This window comes from Chaetodon trifascialis, chromosome 10 (genome assembly GCF_039877785.1).
Source record: "Chaetodon trifascialis isolate fChaTrf1 chromosome 10, fChaTrf1.hap1, whole genome shotgun sequence".
Classification (NCBI taxonomy): Eukaryota; Metazoa; Chordata; class Actinopteri; order Chaetodontiformes; family Chaetodontidae; genus Chaetodon; species Chaetodon trifascialis.
The window spans coordinates 18238904-18251741 of record NC_092065.1 but is presented as its reverse complement, the minus strand read 5'-3'; the positions used below and the strand labels follow the sequence as shown (position 1 = coordinate 18251741).

Below are 12838 nucleotides of genomic sequence, written 5' to 3'. Positions count from 1 at the left end.
ATATGAGGACTGGAGATTTGTGGATAGAACAGGTCCATGTGGTCTGTGTAAATGATGCGTTTACATTGTTGGAGTGTGCTCATGCTGCATTTTAAGTGCACTGTCTAAATTGATTAATGCTGACCTCCAGTACAACCGTAGCCTTTTTGGCAAAAGGTTGCCACTGTGCTCAGACTCGGGGCAGCATGTGGACAGAGAGGATCATTGTGAGTTGCCCTGCTCCTTGGGAAAGACCCTTGAGCCATGACAAACAGGATTTCCTCTTATTTCAGGCTTTGGTCTTCCCATGCCCTTCTTCTGTATGTGAATAATAAAGCAGCTTCTTACAGCTCTCATGTCACATAAATTCAGCTTCAGGCAGCAGCAGGTCTGATGGGGCCGGGTATGACTTTGTCTTGTGATTGACAGTTTGACTTTTCAGACATTTTGACTTGTCATGGCATGAAAAGCACAGGTTTAATTAATGACAGAGGCTATCATTTAGTTCCAGGAGCTCCAGTTCAAAGGCTCTGGTATTGAACATGATGACTCAGATGAGTCATTAAGGTAATCTGTTCCACCTGTGCCTTTCCTGCTATGACACACCACAATGTCTGCTGTACAAAGGCCTTCAAAAGAGGCTCAACTATCTAACTCCGAATCTAAATTTCTTCTTTCTATTCAGACTGTTCACTGGCAGCACTGAACTTATCAGCTGATATCTGGATTTTGCAATTTGTTTCAAATTTAAATAATGTTAATGTAATAATAATGTTTAACTGACAATCAGCAGCTACATTTTCAGTTGTGCTAGCTACCAAGCAACCATAACCACACCCTACTGCATTAACATTACCTGCACACAGATATTCTACCACTGGACAAGTTAGTAATCAAGTAAGTGTTCAGTTTTAATAATAAAAGTCCAGTGTGTAGCATTTAGTTGAATTTAGCAGTGAGGTTGCATATTGTAATCAACTGAACAGCCCTTGCCTCACCTTCCTCTACAATGGCCACAAAAAACATGAAAGGTGCTCTCTTGAGCCAGCGTTTGGTTTGTCCGTTCCGGGCCACTGTAGAAACATGGTGATGACATGATTGACTCCATGGAAAAGGAACTGTTCACTCTCTAGATGTAAAAGGCTTTTCTAAGGTAACAAAAACACAACAATTTTTATTCTCAGGTGATTATACGCCACTGAAAATGGAATTAAGATTATTATCTGGCAACAGATCTCCCTAAATCCTCTACACAGTGGACCTTTAGCAATGGTTCAAATGTTTGTAATGTGAAAGAGACGCTTAAAGTTCTGCATACATACACATGTGTGATCTTTCAGTTCAGAAAAACCTTTCAAGTAACCTGAGCACAGAGACTTTGAGTGACATTGCATTTCTGGCATGATTTAAGGACTCTACAAAGACCTTGGAGGCATCCAAAACCCCAACCATTCACCTGACCGTTGTGTGGATAGAGCGCCTCAGACATCACCCGCTACCCTCTTCCACTGACATTTTGACAATGTCACCGCTAAAGGAATAGCGCTTCAAATTCTGTCCAACAAATTCAAACTGCATCTCCTGCATAAGCTTCTCGGATCCCAAACTGAAAAGCCTGAAGCTGCAAAAATGTCATAGATAGGCCTAAAGGTATTGAATTAAGCTCATTTAAGCAGTTTTCAAGAACTCAAGGAGAAGCGTTGAAGCCCTCTGCAACATACCCTGGACCACCAGAGAAGAGAGCCCGTCTGCGATCAACAGGTGATGATTTAGCCGACATGGAGGACTCCAGTGACGAAATTCTGTATCTTCGGGATGAGGTGGCTGCCTGTATTGATTTCAAGACACCCAAGGAGGGTCCTTGAGGCTTTGACCAGGGACTGTGCATGAAATTCTTCCTCTGTGCAGCAACTTCAAGGCCAATTAAATGTGAGTATAGTGAGTACAATCATAGTTGGTAATTGATTCTGCCAAATGAATTCATGTTTATACATGTTCCAGTTGTGCAAGTGAAAGTAAAGCAGCTACTCTTTTCAGCAAAAAATGACTGAGAAATCTACTGAAAACTACCTGCCAGCACTAACCTGACACACATGCAACACCTACGTCATAATTACGTTTTCCTTTACTGAGAGGAAAATGAATAGGAGAGCACACAAGTGAAACTTTTTGAATTGTGTGTTTCTCTGCTGTCTTTGTTTTGAGCCCCCTGCCCTTCATCCAGCCTCCATCTGTCCATTCATAAATCATCCCACACAGGCGTCCAGCTCCTGGGTGGCTGCTGAGAGATCACCTCAGCGAAGGTATGCAGACTCGGAAATACAAGCCCACACCCTGATCAGCAGTGTTCAGACAATACACCCCTGTTGTGTCCCACTATGATTGATGGAGACTTTTGTTGCTGGGTCAATACCACACTGCTGAAGTGATCAGGGAGCTGGAGCCAAGCAGTGAAACAATACATAAGATCTGGGACTGCAGGAATGCATTGTGTGAGAACCTGTGCTCTTATAAAGGGACTTTCCAGCCTCCTTGACCCGCTCCTTGTGGCGCTATCACACTGAGAAAGACATTTTCAGAAAAGCAGCCTAAATTTCCCTGTTGTGCAACACTAAATGTTAAGTAAAAAATAATGTTTTCCAAATGTTTCCCACAAAACTCTCTGAACAAAGGTACCTATATGAGAGCTAGGACTTCTTCATGTAATTATGGAATACTGGCTAAATATTCTTCAGAAACAGAAGAAACATAGATTGACTAGAAAGTCATTGATGTTTGTGGTTTTCTCCAAGGTGAATAGGGATTTACTGCACCTCTCACCCTGACTGTTTTCTACACAAAATTCCCAAACTTAAACGTCCCACAGAGGAACCGTCACATGTTCCCTCACTTTATGACTCAACATTAACTTCTAAATATTCCTTCAGTACATTATGGATGAAATGCCACGATATCGGCTTATGGAAAACACTGACACTGAGGTTGTTAATGAATAATAAGGAACCAAAGAGACTGTAAAAACCACTCTCGTAAAGGTTTGTCTTACTTCATCATGTGTGATTTCTTTGCTCATGTTAAACCATTTCATAGAAGTAAAGACAGAGTAAAGGATAAATTGGAAACCATCGAGCAGGCAGGATCGAGTCCCTATTGACTTGCCGGTTGATTAGATCTGAGCTGATACGCTATTGGCTTTGGTGTGACACAGGAGAATTCCTGCATCCATTTTTTTTCCTCTTGGCAAACTCTTCATCTCTGACCTGTAATATTCTCTGCACTGTTTTCTGTCCTCCCGCCCTTTATGTGCTCATTTATCTTTCTCTCTCTTTTCTCTTGTGTAATATCTACAGTGAACTAATTTCCTCTCGTCCTGATAACGGCTCTGGACCCGGGGTCATCATTACAGGTTATTACAGCCATTCATTTCACCTTCAGTTTCACGTCAGGCAAAGCTGATCATGCTGTTGCCTTATTTGCAGCTCCGAGAATCTGATGTAACTCACTGTAAGTCATGTGGTTGATGATCAGCTGCTGTGGAGTAATTAAGTGGCACTTTGAAGAAATCACGCAGCTATCACACAATCTAACCATCACTTTGCCCTCCAATTTCCTGCTGAGTATTTTCTCTTTTTTCTCATTTGTCAGCAGCTACAACAAACACTGCTCATGGCAGCTGCTTTTTTCTTCCTGTGTTGCTGTTGTGTTTATCCCAGAAAGACACCAGCAGGTGTAAAAAGGATATAAAAGCTTCAACGATGTAGGTACTGCTGATTATATCACGATTACATCTACATAATGAACATCTGGAATTTGTAGAACCTGGAGGGAATGAGACATTATTTCCTCATTTAATCAAAAATCTCATCCAAGGATTTGGGTTCAACCTTTCTCTTGACTTTGTGCCATCATGCATGAGTGATATTTCACACACACACACACACACACACACGCACGCACACACACACACACACACACACACACACACACACACACACACACACACACACACACACACACACACACACACACACACACACACATGCTGTCTGCAGAGATGGTCGAAACAGACACACTAATGTAAAAGTCCTCTGTATTGCCTTCCAGGCAGGGAAATGTAATGTTATTGTAATCTGTTCTTGGTCATATCTTCACACACCCACTCAGGCAGCTGCCGGCAGTCCGCCTCTCTCTGTTACTGACAAGTTAAAGGATCAGATCACCAAAATCAGTTTTGACATCCATCCATCCATTTTCTATGCCGCTTATCCCTTTCGGGGTCACGGGGGGGCCGGAGCCTATCTCGGCTGTCAACGGGCGGGAGGCGGGGTACACCCTGGACCGGTCGCCAGCCGATCGCAGGGCACAAACAAACAACCATTCACACTCACACTCACACTTAGGGGCAATTTAGAGTCACCAATCAACCTAATGAGCATGTTTTTGGTCTGTGGGAGGAACGGGAAAAACATGCAAGCTTCACACAGAAAGGCCCGACCCGGGAATCGAACCGGCGACCTTCTTGCTGTGAGGCATGCGCACTACCTGCTGTGCCACCGTGCAGCCCAAGTTTTGACATTAGTCTGAAAAATTTGTTTTTGAGACTAATGTCTGTGAGATTTCTTCCTCCACCCCAACACAATAAAATGACATTTATATTTCAGAAGTAACGTTTCTTTTTTGTTAGCTGTGGATATAATCCATAGAACACTTCTCTAAAGTGAAAAATGTTGACATTATGGTTTGTAGATTATCTGCAGTTTATGGAAAGAGTTCTTCAGCTGGTATTACACTCCCTGTAGAGCCACGCAGTCAGGCCACCACGCTGGTCTTGAAATATCTCACCATCTATGGCACTGACTGCCATGAAACTGACATACAGGGTGCTCAGAGGAAGAATCCCAATGACTTTTCTAGCAGCTCAAAGTTTTTACTTAACTTGTAAAATATCTCAACATCTACCAAATGTATTGGCACAAAATTTGCGGTTCCCAGTCAGTGAATCCTCTAACCTGACTTTTTTTTAATTTAATTTTTTAGTGCCACCATGAGGTTTGTGATTTTAAGTGAAATGTCTAAACAACTTTTGGATAGATTGGAATTACATCTGTGACAGTTATTAATATCCCCTTTCAGGATAATTAGTAATAACTTTTAAAATATTTTTGGGTAGGTGGGAAATATAATTAATGTTGTATTAAAATGATTTCTCAGGGCTGATTTTAAGTCTTTGAGGCAGTCAAGTCAACAAATGGCACATTAAACTACGCGTCTCTGAATACTGACCATTAAAATGACACTGCAGTGGAACGATTTCTTTTCAAAGCAGTGCCGATGGAGTCCTCAAGTCTCTACTTAGTTCCAACTGGAGTCCAGGTCTAAAGTTTGAAGTGCACTGTATGTCGAACTAATCTTTGCATCGCCTCTTTCCTCGGGCCACGGAGTGCATGTGGAGCTCCCTCGTCCCCAGTCGTCCGCCCCCTCACTGCCTTGTAGACATTCTTGACAGCGTCTTCTCTCTCTGTCTGAGGCTTCTCTCTGGACAGCTGGGTCTTAGGCAACATGATCCCTGCTCAGTAGTGCAGCCACTTTGAGTGTATATACAGCATGTGTGTGTGGCTGTGTATATCCAATACACACGCATGTCTTAGATATGAGAGGTGCCACATTCATAAGATTCCCATTGAAAAACAGGTCTGCAAAGAGAGAGGCTCCTTCTATATTTGGGAAAATGTTGCCTTACTCTGTTGAGTCTGCTTGTTGTTGTAAACTTCTTTTTAATATATTTACAGAGTCGCAGATGTGGTCTGGACATAGAAAACTATTTAGTTACATCAGAGGAATGTCTCCCAAACAGAAAATGAAGAGTCGACGCTATGTTGATGTTCTGGAGTCGTAATCTCCGAAAAGTGTCACTGAGTCCATTGATTCCCAACGAGAGGTTTTGAAAATCGACGAGTCCCAGTTCGCAGATCTCAACATCTGCATGATTTACGGGTTTGTGAGCGACAATCACAGTCAGAGAGTGGGAGGATAGACCTGAAGATGTGGATCCAGGGAGCTCTTTCTCCGTGACTCAGCACATAAAAATGGAAGTCTGATCAAAACAAACACGGTTGTCATGACTACAGACGATTAGGAGAATGACCCCTTTGTGGATAAGATGAGGGGGGAAAGTCATCCATTTTATCCGTGAGACCAGATCTGGGAATCAGATGACCTTTACTTGGATGAAGGAATGACAAATGGGAAACAGCAGTGTGCTACGCAGAGACACTCAGACTGATTTTCCCCTTTTATGGCCCAATTTTGATTTTCCTGGTTGCTCTATGTTACCTCAGCCGCGGCCTGGGGGTGTGTGTCAAGGTATGTGCTCAGGTATGCACTCACCTGAGCCATGCGTCACAGAGTGAAATGCCGAGAGAGGTCCTTTCCGTAAAACAAGCCCATGAATAGCACCTCCGTGAGACAATCCCATTCCTATGGCTCTACGACACTAAAGAGCAGGTCCACCGCTGCTGATTGTTGGAGATTGTTGCGATGTTAGAGGCTCATTAAGGAGACACATGACACAGATCTCAGAGGTTGTTAGTAATCGCATGAACTCCCAGGGCCTTGCTTAATATCCTGGTAGTATCTGCTGTTTGGGTTTTAGGAGGTTTTTATTTACATGAGGCACAAGTGTTGTGTCCTGCGGGCCTGCTTGCGTCAGATTGGACCCTGACGGGAGGAGCGAGTGAGGAAATGACACAACAGATTAAAGTGAAACAAAGATACAAGGTCTGACATTATGGTGTCTTACAGGAAACAGAGTGACACCCTCGTCGAGCGTGGGGAGCTGCACTGGGCTGTTATGCATACCTGAGCGAACGCGCAAGTTACGCTGTGAGGTCAAGTGGCGTTAACATGTCGTCAAGCTGTGCGAGCAAACCCTGAAGTGCTGTTACCTTTCAAAAAGCACAGACGTGCTCTTTATGAGTTCTGAGACCACACACGGTACGATTTTATGTAAAAACAGACGTCATCATAGCCTGAACCACAACTTGTCCATAGACTCTCAAAGCCCCAATTATTAAATTGAGAGCCTTTCATTTTCCAATCCAGAGAGACGATTCCACCACGGTTAGAGCGTTACCTCTTTCATCCTTTGCCAGTAAAGTAAATTGATCACATTTAACAAAATATTCTGAGCTTAAATGTCTGCTGATTAGCCTCTCAGAGCTTTGCACCTTAAATCTACAAACGTATGGAGCTTGAAGGTGTCATCATGTAATCTAAGTTAACTTTCAGCCCTGGAAAAATAAGACAGTGAGAAGACTGAAGACGGTTGATGAGATGTAACTAAAAAATGTGAAAAACTAGTAAGTGGACCTTTGTAGTTATGGAATATTTTGTTCCACATTGACAACGATGAACTTCTATCCATGAATGTGACGTTTGGAGGAACCAGCACGTAAAAGATATAATGAGGTAAAAATTCCAAATCCCACTGAGCCACCACACATCCTGAAGAAAGGTCTGACTAGCCACCAAAAATGTGTTATTTTAATTATGATCATTTTATAGGGTCACTGTTTTTTTTGTTTAACTATCGTTAACTGTAACTGGTTATTTGTGTATGTGGTTTCCAAGCCTTCTCCTCATGACCAGCTTTTGTCTGAAAACAACTGGAATGATATTTTGTCTCAAGAATATATTAAAACCCAGTAGGTGTAGTTTGTGTTGAACTAATGAATGTGAACTACAGTTCTCAGACACAGTACTGAGGACATGGACCCTGCGTGTGAAGGAAAGGAAGAGCTCACAACAAGATAAAACATCATGTCTACACAATTTCATATGTTTACTCTGACTTTTCCAGGGGGATTTCTGCCTTTATTTAATCAAGCCAGATGAAGAGGCAGACTGGAATCAGGAGTACGACACAATAAAGTTTCTGATAGCACGCTGTAACCATTCAGCCATTTCTCAAATCACTCCTAATTTTCATCCTGAGTAGTATTTTCCCTCCTGGCAATGCTCTCCATACAGTACAGTGCTCTGGTGGATAGAGCCACTTTTCACATGAGGGCAAACTACTCCACGAAAAGGACAATTTAAAAGATTTACATCTGCGTATCGATACAGATCGATGTCCTGAGACAGTGCAGAGTTAATGCTGCCGTGGATGTGAGAGGAGTTTGTGTGGGAGTGCTCTGAGGTTAACTCCAGATGGTGAAATGGGAGTGAGGCATGTTTCTTCTGGCCTCCAACCTTCACCTCACAACACCCTGCTCAGCTGTTACTCCATACACGCTGCCACAGCTTGTCAGCACCGCATCTCCTGTTTACGATAAACGCCTCCGAATCGGAATCATTTCGTCCTGCTGTTTAAAAACTGAATATTAACTGAAGATGTGTGTGGGTCACGGCCCCGCGCACACCTGTCTCACATTCTCTGCGTTTATTGCGTTCATCTTTTTTCAAGAATGTAACAATGCATTCACTGTCGCGCAGCCATGCTGCCTCCACATAATGACGGCCTATGGAGCTATGACGCCAAGTCCACAAGTAAGGCCTGAGTGTGTGCCAGTGCTGCGTCAGAGGATGTTTATACAGCCTGAGATCAGAGAGGAAGACACAGTGTGTGTGTCTTCATCTCGCTGGTGGTGTGTTTGTGTTGTAAACCTTACATTTTGTGGCCAGACATACAAGTGGATTATGATGTCTTTTATTATTATCTGTTATTGTTTAGAGTAAGTCTAATGCGTGGCAGGAGTTGCTTAAACAAGAAGCATTTTTCTCCATCAAACTGTTCAGCAAAGAATCGCATGCACGGGTGACAAAAACCCCTGTGTGGCCCTTGGCTCGGGGCCCAAAGATCTGTATGTGTGTGTGTGTGTGTGTGTGTGTGTGTGTGTGTGTGTGTGTGTGTGTGTGTGTGTGAGATTAAAGTGGTGCCAATTTGTGAAGCAGTATTTTTAGAAAGGAGGCCCGTCCGCTCCGGTAATACTCCTCAGATCAGTCTAACCCTTTGATGCGTTCATTGTAGTGCGATCCTACTTCAAAGCTGCACACAGAGACGGGATGGGATGGGGAGGTGGTGCGACTCTACTATACACTTCATTACTGCGGGCCCTGACATTCGGCTCTCTGTCACCTCTGACCTCTGGGCATTTGTGCTCATAACAAACTTCCACTCCACAGGATCTACAGCCGGAGGTATTTATGTGCAGGAGGGCTCAGAGAGGACTCGTGTTCTTAACATCCGCACGGTTTTCATGTGCTGACTTCTTGTGGTAGTTGATGTTCCACTGCTTTAGCTCCAACACTGTGGATCAAACTCCTCCTCAGTATCAGATCATCTGAGTCTTTTAATAACTCATCTGTATAGACTGACATTTCATTTATTAGTCCAGTCTTGGATTTAGCGTTGGACTTTTTATTTAGTTCCCAGAAATACTTGTATTTCATGGTACTATATGCACATATGAAACACTTTGTAACTCTTATTTTGAAAGGTGCTCCAGATACTTACTTATCTAAAGTGAATATATATGAATCGTGACCTTGTGATTGTCATGGTTGTATTAAACGTCCAGTTTTCTGTCTTTGTAGACTCGTTCTGTAGTTATTAACATAACCACCCCCAGGCTTTAAAGTTTAGTCTTTATATCTACTACAAATATAAACAACTGCATAATAAAGTGAGAAATTACAGAAAGACATATACATAAATGTGCCCAACCAATATGTGTCCACCTCCAGTCTCTTGCTAAATTGCCATGAAATTATCTCTCTTCTCTAAGCCTTGTAGGGTTTACTGAGTATGACTAAATCCATGCTCATTCACTTTATAACAGCAATTAAAAAGGTGCGTACCTGGCGTCATATTATATCCATTGAACATGATAACAGGGCAGTAAAGTGGACTTCTGACGTGTTTCCTCTGCTTTGTAAAGAACAGAGACCGTGGAGGAATTTGTCATCTGAACTCCTCTTAGAAAGTCACCTTTGACACACCACACATATTAAACAGATTAAAATGCCACCTTTTATCCCCCCCATCCCTGCAGTGGATACCTATAACCTACCACACCTTGGAAGCAGTTAAGGTGTGTTCAAAGGCACCTCTAATGAAGTATCCCGTGCTACTGACTGAACTGCTCCGCTTATCAGTTATGACTCAAGCCTGAAACCCTCCCAGTGACAATAAAGACACATTCCACCTGACAGCAGAGAGGAAAGGGACTTTCCTGTCCTCCACTCCCTTTTTACTGATGTATGTCTGGCATTTGCTCAGAAACGCTTCTTCTGAAGTGTCCCGGAGTGTCAAATTTACTGTTACTTACTCTACGATCATGTAATAAGATACTTCCAGACCCTGACACCATGTAGAAAGGTTTGTAGTTGAGGAATGAAAAATGAAAGTAGAGGAGTACATAAAGTTATGTGAAAAATGAATGAATATTTATTCAAATAAATACACGCTGAACACAAATTGAAATAGCAAATAATTTAAACAAGACAAGCTGTTTGCCAGTAACACCATACCCTGGAAACAAATAAATTAACATCATGGTTTTTGGAGTCATTCCTCCCTGGAGAGCAAACTTGAAATAGTTTTGATAATTCAAGGGTTCAGTCCTGTGTGTGGAGCTTCTGAAAATCTCTCTGTTTGTCTCCCCTCTCTCCGAGAACTCAGTCTCGAACAATCCTTCATCTCCGGACCGGATGACCTCGTCTTCCTTTTGGTCCGCGTATTATTTCTGTGTGGTCCACATTGACTAGAGAGAGAGAGAAAAATAAATAAATTTAAAAAAAAACATGCAATTGGTTTCAAGATTCTCCCACTGCTGCGATTAATACTGACGTATTTTTCATTTTTTACTCATATATCATGTCATCTATACATCATGGTCTGCGCCTCACCATATTAGGAGCGGTTAACTGCTGGAGTCTCCACAGCGGCTCAGGGCGCCCTCGCCATGCGCCTCTCCTGCTGTCCGGGCGACGTGCTCTCGTTATCCTGCCGCGTTTTAAAGTCCTGGATGGCCTTTCTGTTCTGGTAATCAATCAGAGCCATGGTGATCACTGCATTCCAGCAGTTCTCCTCCCCAGAGCACCGGAAATCGATCTCCTTATTGTCTGTGGTTACGATGGTGAAATAGACGAACTTGCCGGTGCGCTCCACGCAGTCCACCTTCTTGATGGACTGCAGCTTGAGCTCCTTGCCCTTGGAGCGCTTCTGCGTGTCGGCGTAAATGTTGAGGCTGTCCGTGGTCAGGACGCACGTCTTCCTCTTCCAGAACTGGAGCAGGTTGTCGCTCCTCTTCTCCAGCTCTCCCTCCTTGAGGACCTGGCTGATCTCCTCCGCAGACATTTTCATTGTTTATGGCGGGCACGCTTGAGAACTCCCCGCTTCCCTGCTGCGTCGTCCGAGGAGCCCGAGGAAGGAGCTTCTCTACAAGAGGCTTTGGTAATCCAGACTGGCGTTGTGAATGAACCGAGGTAGCAGAGGACTTTTATAGTCCACTCTGGCCTGAGCCCTTCCCACTTGACGTCAGATGATATGGGAATGCATCAACAGTTGCCAGTGGAGTAATTCAAGGCTGTGTGGGCGGAAGCTGTGGCGCAGGCAGGGGGGGGAGAGGGCAGAGGAAGTCCTAACGAGGACCAAATTACACCGCCAACATGTTAATTACTAATCCACATCCTGCTGCGGAGATTACTCCAAATATTTGCCCACTCCGCAGTAAGTGATGGTTAATTACCAGATGTGTGCAGAGTGAGCTGCGCACATGCGTAAAACTCAGCCTGGCCCTGTAAGATCACCGTTCATTTCAGGGGAGCCTTTGAATTCACGTCCAGAGTTTATGATCCAGACTTTTTCCATGACAGCATGGTAATTCATTCCCTTTATAATCCATCACTGTGCCAAGTGGGTGCTGTGCCACCCTGCTTCCTGGTGATTCTTTAAAAAAAAAGGTACTTCAGACTAAACCTGCTTCATCTGACTGCTGCTTTTACATAAACCGTGCTATTCCCGTCTGTGGATGTCAAGCCGCTGAAATGCACCCAAACAGCCCACAAGCACAGTTTCCAATGCTGAGCAGAGGATTCATCAGACTGTATGGCAGTGGTTGCAGAGAGAATGAGTGACTGTGTTTAGAAAGCACAGGTAGTTATGTAGCTTCTCTGCAGTTACAGAGAGCAGAGAGCAGAGAGCGGGCTTTCAATGCACTCGTAAACACACTTAAGCTGGTTCAACATATAAATGTTCCCCTGCTGCCCTGAAATGTGTTAAGTGAACTCCAGTGTGATTATTTAGTTCAAAGTCATCTCATGAGAAATGGATTTTTGTTTAATTTTCACAGTTGGGATTTTCTTAATAACTTTATTTACTTATGAACTTTATTATTTTATTTACTTCTTTATTAAGAAGTTAATGAGTTGAGTGAACTCTGAGTAGGAAATTAATTTGACTTTTCAAGACAAAAGACTTCAAGTCAGGTGGATTCATGTTTATTAGTTCTGAAGTGGTCTGAAAACAGAGAATGGAAATGTTGAGTTGAATTCGGTGTGAGTTCATGAAACGTACTATTCACATTAATGACAGATTTGACTCCTGCATGTCTGACGGAGTGTTTAAAGAATGAAGGGAGGAAGGAAGAGGAAAGGTCAGCTCTAAATATGTCCTGTGAGTGATCAAACATAAAAGCAATACTGAAAGAGTCAGATGCCCTTTGACCTTCATAGGGTGTGTCCAAGTCTGATATCACTGTCACATCTGCCACTCCCGTGCTGAGTCCCTGCATGGAGTCACTCAGTCAGTCACCTGACTGCCTCAGTCCTGGTTCTTCATGGCTGGCTGATAGCAGCA

General features: G+C 43.3%; 1 protein-coding gene across 1 annotated transcript; it reads right to left on the bottom strand.

Annotated features, from left to right (window-relative positions):
* Positions 1–10403: 10403 nt before the first annotated feature.
* On the bottom strand, positions 10404–11454 carry phlda2 (pleckstrin homology-like domain, family A, member 2). Its single transcript, XM_070972623.1, has 2 exons — positions 10888–11454; positions 10404–10742 (listed from the first exon to the last, which is right to left on the bottom strand). Exon 1 carries the CDS (start codon positions 11342–11344, stop codon positions 10928–10930), a length of 417 nt encoding a protein of 138 aa, XP_070828724.1. The 5' UTR covers positions 11345–11454; the 3' UTR covers positions 10404–10742; positions 10888–10927.
* Positions 11455–12838: the final 1384 nt, after the last annotated feature.

Coding starts and splice junctions, on each gene's coding strand:
- phlda2 (XM_070972623.1), bottom strand. CDS start 11,344: ATGAAAATGTCTGCGGAGGAGATCAGCCAGGTCCTCAAGGAGGGAGAG.